At 34.8% G+C, this 15,813-nt stretch overlaps 1 protein-coding gene across 1 annotated transcript; it reads right to left on the bottom strand.

The window, feature by feature from the left end:
* Positions 1 to 2,152: 2,152 nt before the first annotated feature.
* Positions 2,153 to 9,185, bottom strand: LOC106649183 (homeotic protein deformed). Its single transcript, XM_014366469.2, has 2 exons — positions 7,333 to 9,185; positions 2,153 to 3,653 (listed from the first exon to the last, which is right to left on the bottom strand). Exons 1-2 carry the CDS (start codon positions 8,336 to 8,338, stop codon positions 2,992 to 2,994), a joined length of 1,668 nt encoding a protein of 555 aa, XP_014221955.1. The 5' UTR covers positions 8,339 to 9,185; the 3' UTR covers positions 2,153 to 2,991.
* Between the last annotated feature and the right edge of the window lie 6,628 nt (positions 9,186 to 15,813).

Raw genomic sequence — 15,813 nt, 5'->3', positions numbered from 1 at the left:
TTTTTCACAATGAAATCCGTAATTTAAAATCCCATCTCCCATGTTAATTGGGTTAGGATACAAAAAGTCTAAAGCCATAAATGTTAAAGTACAAAAAACGCCAAGATATTAATATCTAAAATAAAAATATCCAAAAATAGTAATGTTTAAAAAGTATTATATACTCAACGCTAAAATAGTTCCAAAATTAAAAATAAAGTATAGATGAAAAATGCACAAGTTATTCTCTACATATCTCAACAGTTCCTGTATTTACAACGTTCAACGTAACAACGTTTACTCATCAGCGTAGCAACCTTGTCACGTTGTTATAGTTGTTTCACGTGTTTGATTTTTCGCGATTTATTATTACGCGTGTTAACGTGGTAAATTTTTTTACATTAACGATTATCACCGAAATATCGTGAGATGCCATGAGGACCATGTGCACTGCACATTGTGCAGAACAACATACAACTAAAATAAATTACTGATTTTGGCCATCACATGGACCTAATAAATGAAGTGTCTTCGACTACTTTTTCGTAATTCAGTATTTTATTATTATTACTGGTCATTTGGTCATTATGCACGTTTAGACTATTGGATCTTGGACTTTTTCGGTATTTTGCATTTTGTACCTTCTCTTTTGGACCTTTGAAAACATTATCTCCTAAAAAAACATCCGGTGACTAGCATTTGAATTTGATGTGTCTTAAACCATTATTTTCACTTTACCTCTTGCAGATTTACAAATAAAGGTATTCGCCATCTAGTGAGGATTTTTTGAAACAATTGAATTTCCATGTTCAAGTCACATGAAATGCACTTCATTTTAGCAACATGATTGTAACAGAAAAATCATCTAATTAAAGCCAATTAATAAACAATGTTTTAATGATTTAAATGGTCATTTTTCGGTCATTGGGTTATTATTAATGTTGAGCATTTCTACCAGGGATCGTATTTCACGAATCAAAATTCACGAGCATTTTATTCAGTAATATTTACTCTCATATGTTGCTCATTTCATAATATTTTCATAATAATTTATCAATACTATGGCTGGCGTAGAATAAGAAGCCTCATTTTAAGTTTTAAAAAAAAATTCAAAACTTATATTAAGTTCTGTTTTCTAATTCTCTTCGCATTAATAGTGCTATAAATAAACGGCAGCCATTTTTTTAAGTATTTCCATAAAATAAATTAAAAATTTCAAAGTTGTTTGAGAATTATTTTTTAAGTAATTGTTGAAATATTAAATAACTGTTATCAAAAGGTATTCACTGACCTAGATTTGAAGATGCAACAAACGCAATGAAGAATTTGAAATTTTTTTGCGAAAAAAAGTATTCTTTTATAAAAGAATAAAATTATAAATGAATTTTGACTCTTTTGATGCTAGCGTATTGATATATGTTATTCAGGACTCTGAAGATAAATCTGAGTAATGAATAAAATATTGAATTATTCCTTATAAAACTAATATTAATTTTTTCTTTAAATATTTTTCCGATTAAACTTGATTCTCCCGGTATTATTTGGTTTTAACTCCGTGAAATAAAAAATACTAACTAAATCTTTGATCGCGTCTTTTTAATTTAATTAATCCTTAAAAAGGTTTTGGAGTAAATAAAATGAAAAATTTATTACTAAATGAAAAATTACATAAAGCTACATCACATTCTTATTATATTTTATATGTAATATACTTCCGACGGTATATTACTCGTGTTATTTTGCTTGGTTTACAAAAAACCAGAGATGTTTCGACTTAAACGTGAGTACGATTTTTTTTTTAATTTAATTACAATTTGGATTATCTATACAAACCTATTCACTATCTTTTTTCCATATTTTACTATTTTTTTATTCATATACACTATATGCAAATATTTTTCATAACAATAATTCAATGAAATCGTAAATCAGTCGTCCAATTTTGGAAATTTTAGAAAATTTTGCAAGGGAATATTGATTAATGAAAGAATTTACACGTTAAAGTATTCTTAAGATTTTTCAAAAATTTTTTGTAAATATTCAAATCTTTTCAGCTGCACCTTAATAGTTGTTTGAAATACTTCAGGAAAAAACAGGATTTTTGAATGAACAAATATTGAATTCTATAATAAAATGATTAATTGATAGAAGCATGAAACGAATTAAAATTAACTCAGGATTGAATGATGTTTTATTTGAATTAACTTATATTTGACCACAATTTATTTGTTATAATGAAACACCGTAGTAACTTACATCGTAATACACGTCACAGTATACATTTTAATACTATACTTTATACAAAAAATATTAAAATAAGTGTCGTAATAAGTAACATTATAAATTTCATTATAATTTTGAAGTGGAACGTTTTGGATGAAAAAGATAAAAAGTTCGAAACATAATCGATAACATCAAACTGAAATGTTCATCCACTTTAAATTTTCTTAGACACTTATCCTATAGCGAAACTACTGTACTTTTAAAGACGATTTTTCATTAATTTTGTTTTTTATCGCATTAATTTGAAATAGTATTATTTTTACTGATATCTATATAGCATAGTTTCACTAAACATTCATCGCTTACAGGGTTATGAGGAATAAAAAAATTCTAAGAAATCACGGCAACAATTTTTGTACAATTAATCGTTATGTACATCTTATAACAAAGTTCTATATACATAGCTGTAGAGGATGTTCAGTAAAAGTTTAGGAAATTTTTTTGAAACTTTTTCAACGAACTGAACATCATCTCGTGCTTTTATTTTGATTTTATTCTGACTAATATGATGCTTTTTTTCACGTACAATGCAATAACGTTCATTGTTGGTGTACAGAAACAGCAAACTTTCGATGCATGTACCGCTCAACGTGAATACTATTAAAGATATCTGCTTTCACGGCATACATCATTTTCGGACAAATCTTCATCCAATTTTCTTAAGAAAATATCCATGTAAGTATCGAAACGATTTCGGGCTAAAAAGTCCTCTGAATTTTCGATTTTCTGTTACAGCGCCATAAGCCCATAGTCGGACTTTACAGCCATTGGAGAAATGTTCGACTCGATCCCATGGGGACTCGTTTTTGCCGGGACCAATGCATTGACACTGCCGGACCCCATATGTACCATGTTCGTAGGCGCGTCCATCAACGGACACTGGCTCAATTGTGCTTGCAAATGAGCCAGTGGATTTTGAGGATTTTGGAAACTGTTCATAAGGGGCACGAATCCATCGTTTTGTGGAGCAGGTTTGACGTCGTGCTGGCCGTCGACTAAATTCGACATATTTCCACCAATGCCTTCTTCCACTCCGCTGTCCATACTTTGCGGCGAAACTTGTGGATTTTGATTTTTACTTTGCGCGCTATTGTTATTTTTCGAAGACTTGGATTTTTTCGTCGGCGACGTTGGCTGGCCGTTGGCCACTTTTCGACGGACATTTTTCGTATTAGGTAACTTGTTGTCTTTCTTCCACTTCATCCTTCGATTTTGAAACCATATTTTTATCTGGCGTTCCGTAAGAACGAGCGTGTGAGCTATTTCGATGCGTCGTCTGCGGGACAGATAACGATTATAGTGGAATTCTTTTTCTAGCTCGAGTATTTGATGCCTTGTGTAGGCCGTTCGCTGGCGCTTTGGTTCCATGCCAGGTTGGAACGATCCATTGGCTACAAAAATAAAAAATTAAAAAACATTATAACAGTGATAAAAGAGTTTCATTTCAATTCAATCTAGCTAGAATATTTTTATACTTGGGATGGGACAATACGAGGATTGTGGAAAGAAATGTTTGAGTCCTTTAATAAGGATAACTTTTTTACGTTATGCATGAGACTATCTTAATGAGCTACTGAAAGAGTCACACCATGTACCAGGAGGCTCGAGTGATGACAACAAAAATGAAAAAGAGAAAATGCGCGATAAACAAGCTACCGAACTGGTCTGTTATATATTTGCATGCGTATCGACGGCATCCTATCTGCATCCTCTCACTTTCTGTCTTGGGCGAAATATCTTACTAAATATATATATGTGAACGGCAAAGTGGTAAGGTAGTCAGACGATATTGGCTCGTGGCTTCTTTAAAAAAATTTAAACCAGGTGGTCTTGATCGGTCAAATCTGTTCTAGATGTGCTGCACGGCGACAAGAACAAGGCACGCCAGTTGTGTCTTGAGGTGATCAGTTACACGGACGATGAATACATTATAATTTCGCGAGGACATGGTAAAGCACAAATTCATCCTTATTAGTGGCGCAGAGCTACCTTCGTTCCTGCGCTTCTCTCGTGCCCAAAGGTGTCAAATATGATTTATGAGAATTCGGAAATTCAATTAGCTTGACTTTGGCTACCTTCACGCGACACCAGATTACGAACCAATTATCATTGCTACAAATATAAGCCGTATTATAGCTCAATGAGATTTAACGACGTCTGACTAAGGGCACTAACTTCGAAATGATTATTCATGCTGAAAATAGTTTTCAACATTCCGACACAATTTTTTACAATCACGTGTCGCAAAAACTTATTATATATTTTTTAACTAGTCATTGCAAACTAAGATCAATTATGATTGTTTAGTTTATGTTCGGAATATTTTATTTAACATATTGTTAATTTATAAATTAAAAACAACAATAATATTATGTTTTAAAAATCGAAAACTACAATTTTAACCTTTTTAACGTATCCAATAAAATAAAATAAGATATGTTTTATGTCCCTGGACTCAGGCAGAGAAATCAATAGTGTCTTATAAAAATACCGTGAGCTTACAAAAGCTTCGTCAGGGTTCTTTTGGTTGCGTATAGATAAATTTAGGAAAGTTCTGTTACGATTAATAAACCGATAAATGGTACTGAAAACTATGCGTAGGCATAGTTTAAAAAGATTCTTCCCTAGTAATTAACAAAGCTAAAAACTTATAAAAATTTTAAATCAGAAGTAATTTAAAAGTCCAGTTACAAATCGTATCAGAGTCATGAGGTTGATTCGATTTCACTGTAGCACAATATTTACAATCTAATAACATTTCCGATTCAACGAGATATCGATCTTGAACTGTTTATAAATAATCGCGGTGTTGCTAAAATTTCTCGTGTATATTTTCATAAATATTGTATCATAAGTATAGGATTCAATAATAACCAGTATAAGATCAAGATGAACTTTTTATTTTATTTTACCGACGTCTTTTATCATAAAATCGGTAGTTATTCTTATTCAGATTGAGAATCAAAGAGATTCAATCGATATTTTCAGCGATGAATAAGTAATGTTTAGATCTTTGTTGGTGGCCCGAGGATCTTTTTTTCTCACGTATCATACTATTTGCATTAGTCATCATAAATTAGACCCGATACATTTTATTGTGCTCAAACGCGTGTCATTTTGTCCGACGTCGGTAAGATCGCATACCAACTGAAATACAATAGATTTTTCATGACAAGTTATCCGTTTCATTTACCGAAGAAAATTCTACCACGCGTTATGTTGTTTCTGGGGAGAAATAAAAAAGTTTTGGCCTGTTGAATTCAAATGAGATAATATATTCAATAGTATATATTAAACACTATGATACTAAAAGTACTTTCAAGATTGTCTTAGTGATCCCGTTTATCAATGGAAATACGCTTGTCCTTCATATATACTGCTTTGAAATTGCATCGTCATGAGATTTATAAAAGTGATTGTTACATGTTCTTGGGGAGTGCGTCATAATTAAAGATAGCATAAACTATTGCAAAATCTTCTGATGATGATTATTACTATAATTCGATGAGCTTCATGTAGAGTTATCATAATTGCGTTTTTATAAGATGAGCGTTTGAATAATTTAAACATTCGATATTTCAGTCACAATTTTTTTAATTGAAAGTGCTCAATAATACCTCAATATTTTTGCAATTATAGCTTGCAGGTGTTAAAATCATGTCACCTTATGAAAAGTTCTTTGCTATTAAATATAGCTCGCAGATTGTAATCGCATCGGCTTATTTCCTCGGACAACCGGTGATCGAACAATTCGATAGCTTTGTGGCGCGCAAACAGTACGAGGCTATACGTATAGACGAAAAAAAAAGAAGTATAGCACGGCAGACAGCAGCAACAGCAGTAGAGTAAGGACAAGCATCCTATCTACGCCTTGTCTGGCTTTCGGTGGAGGGAATAGTTGCAAGTTAGAATGAGCTGCAGTTTTTCATATTACGGCTAAACCAAGAAGGGAGACCCCGTGATTACAAAGCCGACCGACTGACGATTCTGAGGACTGTTACAGGGCACAAAACTTTTTCAAAATAGAGCCCGGTGTTACGAGATGCGTACACAAACAGAACACGCATGATACTGTTGAATCGAATTTTTTACTTCGATATCGCTTCTAGTATGCTTACTTCTTCCCCACATTATTAGATATATTTTTTATTCGATAAAATTTATATTGCATTATTTACACTAGTGGTTTAACGTACAATAAATAACTGAAGATCAAAAATTCATCAAAATAATAACATAATTAAACTCAATTAAAATACTTCAATAGTCATAAATCTCAAAGTATTGTTTGTGAAGAATGCGCTTTCAATAAGTATCTATAACGTATAGTTTCTCATGGTAAATTCATTATGAATTTGAGAAATGTCCACACATTAATTTTGTTCTGGTTTATCTGTGGCGACGGAAGAACTAAAAGACTACAAGAGTTTAGCAGGTGACAACAAGATATTTTGCTAGCTATATTTCTTCCCAAATTACTAGCTGAAGTGTGCCGAAGAGAATGAGAAGATAGATGCGACACTTTAATCACTCTGCCACTCTAAAGACCTAGAATTGATCAAATCCTATTCATCTAAATTATCTCGTAATCCAAGGGAACGTCGCATTTATTATTTAAACTGAGAGTGTTTGTTATTTTTCGACAACTGTATGTACTGAATATAATTATGAAATGATAATTTTTTAAACAAATGACTATAAAATAAAACTATTTATTTATGGTAATTTTTAAAATTAATTTCAAATATTTATGAGCATCAAAAATGAAAGATTTCGGTGATACGCTCCATTATTTTTAATATTAAAAATTATTTAAAGGAAGGAGACAGGAACGAGAAGCAAACGATCCGTCGGCAACTCGCATATTAAACCTTGCAGTATAGTCTTACTTCAATACTATTGAGGACTGTTTAAAAAGATTTTCCATGACATCATTTATTTAGATAGTTATTTTTCACATAAATATTTATTTGAATTAATGGATATAGTTATTTTATAATAATCGGTAATTTAATAAAAAGTCATGGATGAATTTTAATTCGAAAAAAGCAAAAGCAATAGTATACACACCGACTCCAGCGACATGGATTTTTTTCATCCAGGGGTATATGACTCTGTCGCCATTTTCATCTTCTTCTTCGTCGTCCTCGCCCATCTCGGTCGTACCATCCAACATATCATCGTCATCCAAATCATCTTGATCCGACAGATCCGATATAGTCGATGATCTGGGAAGACTTTGGCTCTGTGTCATTTGGGCAGCTTGTAGAATCGCGTGCTGCTGAAGCGAGTTCAAAGTTTGCTGCTGTGCTTGTTGTTGTTGTTGTTGACTTATATTCGACGACTGTTGGCTGTTTTGCATGGACTGCTGCTGTTGAGCCGCGAGGAGGTTTTGTTGCGACTGTTGTTGCTGCTGCTGCTGCTGATGCGATTGTTGCTGGTGAACTTGTTGAGACTGTGATTCCGGCGAACGAGACGACGTGTGCATCGCACCGTTTGGGCTGCAAACTTTGCCGTCCATCGACTGGGACTGTTGCTGACTATGATTTTGAATATTTTTCGTTTGGGCATGATTCGACATCAGCACCGGCGATACCGTCGGTGTGTTCAATACCGATGAAGCAGCTAAATGTTGCAGCTGTTGCTGCTGCTGCTGTGGTTGTTGTTGCTGATGCTGATGTTGCTGCATTCCTGTAGGGCATGTTTGTTGCACTGGCGGTGACATTGACAATGATGTTTGTTGATGATGCGGCATCATACTCGTGTGATGCATCGTAGAAACTTGTTGGGCGTGATGAGAGCTATAATATGTACCGTACTGGTATGGGCTCAGCGGCATGGTAGCCCCAGCTCCATAATGGGCACCGCCTGCCGTTTGTTGATGGGTGGCATATCCGTATTGAAACTGAGACGGTTGATGATTCAAATGGTGACTCGTTCCAGCGAAGTCCCCAAAATTTTGAGTGAGATGCGAGGGAAAAAAATCTTCAGCCGCATGATGCGTTATCGCTTGTTGATGTCCCGGTTGGTGGTGGTAGGCACCACCCGAAGACGGATTCACTAAAAACGAGCTCATGACTTTTTTATCCTCTCGGTTCAATCGCTTCGGCAAATAGCTTTAGTAAAACTAAGATCAACTGAAGACAGTTTCAATTATGGAGATCGTTACACACGTTTCAACACAACACTCACAGCACTGCGTGAACTAACAAAAACCAACTGATTTCTCCGGGAAATATTTTTGAATCAGAGTGATTAAAAATTACTAAAATATTACTGAAGCACATTGATGTTCCACTGAATCTCACTTACTGGCCGTCTCACTATTCCGAAGCAAGTAGCTATTACGGACACGGTCTCACATATGATTTCGACGCTGTTCTACAAAATGTTGCCTCGCACCGAAACCAAGCACAAGAGAAAGAGAGAGAGATAGAAAGAGAAAGAGAGAGAGAGAACGATATCACTATGCTCCGCCCACTTGAACTTCTATTACCATGTATCACGTGATTTGGTAGAGAGCGAATCAGCGACGAGGCGCGTCTGCAACCATGATAGATCGCTGGTTCGCGTGCAACATGTGAGATTGTGGCGCTGCTCCAATACACACACACATACACTCGCGCGTTCGCTCCAACAACGTCACTCTTATCGGCTTTTTTGGACTCTTTATTTATTGCGGGTGAATTTTAATAATCACACTTTTTTTTTATACATTTACAATGCGTCGTCTCAACGAACTCGTTCACTGAACTCATGCAATTTTTTTTAAATTTATTCTTCACTCGCAGAGATATTTGACTAGCAAGTATCGAATGCAAAACGAGAAAAAAATACTCGACGCAACGGATCGACTCAGGCAGCAACAGATCTCTCCGCACGCTCCAAAACTGGCGTCTGCTCCTTTGCACTGCCAAGCTGAAACTGTATAAGCACAAGGACGTAGAAAAAGTCTCTGTGGCTCGACCAGCTTACCCCCTCCGCCGAGGCTTCTCTCCAACCTCGTTCGGCGCCTTTCAAACTCTCCCCTCCAGGCCGCTCGCGAGAGGCGAACGCTTAAGCCCGGGGGCCGGCCCACCACAACGCTCACCTATATGTGTGTATATACTGTGTATATTACATATAGGTATATATGTGCGTAGTGCGATACTGCGAATATTACACGTGGTGTATCGCTGCTACCACTGTCGGCTCGCGCTTCGGTGGGATTAGCTATATGGCCTATGATTGCGAGCTCCAAGTCGTCGTCGCACCTCCTGCGTGCAAAAGTCCGTCCAGAGGGACTCGTTCACACGTGCACCGCAGAAGAGGGTTCCCCAACGATGGCGATGAGTGGCTCGATCGCCTTTCCGAGTATTCACAGGTTTTAGACGTGACCGAATGTCTCTGAGAAGCTCTATGTTAATACTGGCCCTGATTAGAGTTGAGACTGGCGCGTGTCTTTATTTGTATATCTAATTATAAGCAACCTGTTGTATGATTTTAATTTAATTCTGAACAGACGCCTCATAACGACACCTTCAAATTCGTCACATAAAAAATTTGAGATGCTTAGTTGTCTAATGACGTGAAAACGTGATGGTAGATAATCTGAATGTCACACATCGATCATTGGTCTTCATTTATTTGTCGACACCTAGACTTAATCCGCACTAGACGCGTGTCCGTCTTCCGTACTTTCTCTTTAATAATTCTATAGGAGTACACACATGATCTGAACAATACCTTCAAGATCAGGAAATGCATTTTAAATGCTAATTAGGTTAACGAATCACTTCCGATTATTTGTAGAAACAACCTGATTGATCAGGTGATCATATTTCCGGGTAAAAAATCTTAATGGATGTAAAGAAAAAGGCTGTAAGATGCACTTGTAGAATTAATAAGATACAAAATCTGAAATTATCAAAAATAATCATTAATGATCCATCGAAGAAAATGAAATGACATAGAACTTAGTTGTGTCAAGCCATCACTTAGAATCTTACGACAAACAGCTTAGATATCCTCAATGCTCATCGCTGAAGGGTCATAGGCTGATACAAGTTAATTTAAGTGTTTGTAAGTATTTAACTGGACAAAGTACTTTCAAATGGGGCATTGAAAAAGGCTCTTATGTCTGTTTTCTGAAAAATAATTTTTTTTCACTTTTTCAGCTTAATACTATAAATAGAAAGATATAATTATTTAGCCCCCTTTGAGCCCTTAATAATCCTTATAGTTAAATAAGAATCTAATAATTCAGTTTTCAAAATATCATAATCATCATGAAACTTGGATCTAATTTACGAAAACTTATATGATTGAATATTCATTTATTCTAAACGCGAATGAACTAAATTCACAAATCTTCAATTTACAATGATTTTAGTCCATTTCCACCCTAGATTTAGGGTAAAATCACACTGAACTGAAGATTTTTGAATTTAGTTCATTCGCGTTTAGGATAAATGAATATTCAATCATATAAGTTTTCGTAAATGAGCTCCAAGTTTCATGATGATTATGATATTTTGAAAACTGAATTATTAGATTCTTATTTAACCATTAGGATTATTAAACAACGGCACCGGGCACTTCATTTTCTATGAAAACCACCATTCGGCTAAAAGTAATTTCGGATTTTCGACCCCCCCTCCCTTCGTCATTTTTTAATAAAACAGTACTGCTGATAAGAGGAGTTCATGCACGAAACAAAACTTTTTTATATGCAATACCCGATAGATATCCAATGAAGAATATTTGACTTTGATACATTTCTCGTAAAGTTACAAACAGCCATCAAATGAAAAACTTTTTTTTCGACACTGTCTCGTTCTCTATATTTCGTATCGATCAGGCAAGCGTAAATAAAAGTTATAAATTGCCCTCTGTCGAACGAGCGGGCGAACGAACGCATGCGTGCCCGGGCAATCCAGAATTGTCAGTGCGCGAAGCGTCATTTAATATACGCCTTGCTGTATATGCTATATGTATGTATGGGCACGACGATCATTGGTCGATTTTTCACAACGAGGAATCATTGCGTGCTACAATCCCATTACCGTAAAGCACGATTACCGCGTACATCGTCATAAAAAACGAGCGTGTGCTGCTGCTGCTGCATTTATGCCAACCCGTGCGTGTACGCGTAAATAAGGCATCATGAAGTGCTGATTGCCGACGGTAAAACTCATATACATATGTACGTAAATATGTATGTATGAGTGTGGTATCACGCATGTCTCGCTCGTTATAATCGAAAGTCTCGTCTCGTCTTCGAGGCTCGAATCATTCATTTATCAAAACGGAAGGAAAGGCCCTTTGTATGAGTAATGATTATTAAAATAATAGAAAAAAATCGAGTGCGCATTGCTCGGCTCTACTCTACTGTGCATGCGCGAGTGCGAGTTAAAATATAAATGTTAAAGCGTGAAATTAACAGTGCATTATGCGCGTCCAAGGGGTTTCCTCTCTGCGAGCGCCTGCCTCATACCTGTACAGCAGGCGTTATATATTTATTCAATGCGCCGAGCGCGAGTTGCTAAGTAAACATTTTTTTCGACTCGAGTTAATTTTTCATTTTATTTATGTTATCTAAGTGGTGATGAATCGTTGACAAAGCTACACTTTATACTTTTGCATGCGCCTTTTTAATATAAGGTACTCGCGTACGATGCAATTATATATGCCTCGTATAACTTTTGCGTAGTCGTCGTCGTCTTCATTTTTTTTTTTGCAGCATGCAGAATTAAAAAGCTTGATTAATGTTTGAAGATCCAAAAGTTTTGAAAAGTTTTACCACGTTGAAACGAATGATAAAATTCTGTCCGGTTTATCATTGGCCAACTAACTTTTGACATTGATGGAAAATTCCCGTCAACGAAATTTTGCATGAAAAACGTTTCGCTGGGTGCGAAACGATCGAGATGAGTATCAAAAGAGGGTTGCCGTTTTTCGCATCGCCACACGGTGTGGCAACGATGCCACTTCATTCGAAGTAAAATCATCGAGGCCTAAATTTACAAAATATCATTCGTTCTTCGATACGTCAGCCGTTTCGAACCCGAATAAGGCTTTTTTTTCCTGCCAGGCAACAAAAATGACGCACACTATCTTATCTCGAGCGCAGCGAGCTATGGTCATAACTCATACGTATATGAGAGTTGCATATACCTAAGAAATATCTCATCTGCGCTATACGTACTCTCTTATAACTCAACTCATTCGAAGTGTCTCTATATAGGCTCCTCTTCTTCTTCCTCTTCTCTTGCAAGCTTCTCTATCAACGCCTTACAGGCCTTTTTTGCCAAGCTGGTTCACTCTCATACACGCACACATTCGTATATATATATAGAAGATTCATCTCTTTTTCCGCATTCTACTTCGTCTCTCTCTCTCTCTCTCTTTCTCTTTCTCTCTTCTTTATCTCAGCACCACCCTTCTGTGTACGCCACATAGCCTCTTGCCATAGTCTCTTATTACGTCTTTCTCTTTCTATCGCTCCTTTTTCGCTCTTTGTACACGGGCTTCTATATATCGCTGGCACAGCGCGCGCGCCTTCCGGCAAAATATAATCAATCACTCGAGGCTCGCGAGCAAACTGAGCACCCTATATACGTGACAACCCCCTTTGCACTGTGCTCGACGGATATATACGTATACGTACTTACACAGACACTCGCGCAGACGTCAAAACCGAGGATTTCTGGGCCGCTGCGATATTGTAGTAATGTTACTAGAACTTGAGAACTCTCTATTATCAATAACAGATATGCTTATACTACTACTTGCATAGTACATTGCGTGCTCATAATGTTCCAAATGCAACTCGTTCGAGTATCAACCAAGGGCCTTTATTTGTAATAATACTAGTACTTTTCACTGTGATCTGTGGGTCCACTGAAAAAAGAAGTAAATCACGCTGAAGTATACACGATGAATCATTACTGCTCTTCTCTCGATTACGAAAATTTTAAGAAAACTGATGTTGTTTTACTCGTTGATGAAATAATTTTACAAGAAGTGAAAATATTTTCTTTCTCAACTAAATTTATTTATAAGAGCAATTTCAAAAATAATATTTTCATACTAATCGTGATTTAGTTAAGCTTGTCTTTTGTACATGAGCTTTTAAACTAAATTTTTAAATACGTTTTGTATTCACGCTTATATTTGTCCCTTTTCATTACTTTATCTTCAATTATTTTTATAGTTATGGATGCCCTACCAACAATACAAGACAAAATTAAAATCAATTAAATATGTTTTCAACCGGGAGCCAGAGGAAAAATAATCAAACCTAATGATCTTAAATAAAGTCAAAGATGAAAAAATTTCTTAATGTAAATTAAAATACCACTACTACTATAAGGATAAATAAATTTGATTATTAGTGTAGATTCTGATAGGCACGTACTTTCAAAGCTATTGATTACATTGTCTATATTGACGAGAAATTTCTTAACGGTTTCGAACGTTCACAACAAATCGAAACAATAATAGGATACCTTTTCGAAGTTTCATTTTATTTTTTTTAACGGTGTTAGTGTGCTTGAGTGTGCCCAATATTTAATCACAGAAAAGACTATTAACTATATGTGTCTGTCTGAAAGTTTCGACAAAAAAAAGAAGCCACAGCACGTGGTATTCTGGTCGATTGATTGACATGGAAATAATGATGGTTGCTGGCTAGTGTAATAAATCGATAGACACCATGGAGTTTTATGAAGAGAAAAATATAATCGAAACGATAATTTTGTACCCGCACGAAAGTCGAACGGTCTGAAAGACTTGCGATTGCAGACAGGATTTTAATATTGCCTTAAGGCCTGCAAGCTGTGTGGAAAAACTTGGAATAAAGTTTTTAACTACATTTTCGTGAGTCATCATCTGTCTCCAAGTTTATTAAATTCTTGACAGCTTTTAATATTATTGAAATGAAAGATGCGATTCTCGAGTTTTAATTAGGTTGTATAAGATAAATTTTGATGCAAAAAATCCAATTAATGCAAGGTAAAAAATCAGTTTATCATTTTCTAAGTCGATTTTTTAGTTTACTATTAATAACTATCGATGAAAAAGTGATACTTTATTTAGAGAACACATTTTTGTAACAATTAACCATGTATAATAGAAGTGGCTAATCGACTTTTGATTGATTGAAGTATATCTAATCATGAATCAAAAATAGCAGTAAGGAAAGTATTTGCGATACTCAATATGAATGTATAAAAACCTAATGACTCGAAAAGAACAATAAAAACATTAACTAGAACAACCCTATGTTTATTGTGTAGATAGTTTCCTCTTATTTTTTGTCTCTAGGAATCAATTTTAAATCAATCAACACAGTTTTAACATTTAACGATCGAAAAATTAACACTCGATAAGTTTAAACTGTTTTTAATTACTTTAAAATATTTCTGAAATAAGAATGTTAGCGAAATAAATTTGAGACCTCTCTAATGAAAAAAATGATCATTATGGCACTCTTAAAAATAATTTTCATGTTTGAATATGCCACCTCAGCTTATTGGATGAATGTATTACTGTTGTTTTTTTGGCAAAAAGTAAGATAATTTATACTCTTTCAAGGAAAATCAAATATTTTCTTTACTGGAAGATACATTTTGTTAAAACTCTGCAAGAAAAATATCCTGAAGGATTTTTAAAATCACTTAGTTTTCGTTCTAAGGAATGATACATCGTACACTAAACTTGATATCTGTTATGATTGAAGTATTCTACATTTATATATTTTCATTACAATTCCACATGATGACTGTAGCATTTCAAGTTTCGATTATTTTTTAAAGTAGTAATTAACCTATTTGAAGCATAATGCGAATAGGCCCGTGTTCACAATAGTATTAATTATTAAGGACGCCCGTTATTAAGGACGTGCGCACAAGTATCGGAGCAGGCATTTGGACCTGCTGAATAGGTTCAATTTTCTTTTTTTTTGTGGTTGCTATGATGATATTATTTGAGTGCACTTCTTGTCTCGTATGAAGATTTATATTTTGTTCATTATATGCAAACAAATATTCCGATAATTAGACAATTATCAATGAGAAATTTTAACTGTTAGTTCGAGCTGTAGCCAAAAATTTTCTTTTTTTATATTGTCTTTTGTTCGGTAATTATTTCGGTTGTGGGTTCTAGTTGCCGGTTTGAAGAGGTTAAAATACTTGACTCTTTGATCCATCACTTTTTTATAAGAAGTTCATAACATTTAAAATCAGGAAGTATATATATTTTAATTATACAAAAGGTATTTATTAGTATACTACAAATCGTCTAACATGGCAATGTCTCTTGAATATATACAATTATTTTTACTTTCCCACTTGCGGATTTAGAGATAAAAGCACTCGCCATCTAGTGTAAGAAATCTAAAGTAATATTATAGCATTTGAAGTGGTTGAAAACTTGTCTCAATTTTTTGAAACAGTTAAATGATCTTTTTTAAGTCTTCAAAATGAAATGAATGTTTGCAACATCATTATAATTGAAAAATTAAATTGTCTAAAATAATCCAATTAATCGCAACATATTAAAATCATTTTA

Source organism: Trichogramma pretiosum, unplaced genomic scaffold (genome assembly GCF_000599845.2).
Source record: "Trichogramma pretiosum strain Unisexual culture from Peru unplaced genomic scaffold, Tpre_2.0 scaffold110, whole genome shotgun sequence".
Lineage (NCBI taxonomy): Eukaryota > Metazoa > Arthropoda > Insecta > Hymenoptera > Trichogrammatidae > Trichogramma > Trichogramma pretiosum.
The sequence above is the reverse complement of the archived record's forward strand: the minus strand, read 5'-3'. Positions and strand labels throughout refer to the sequence as shown.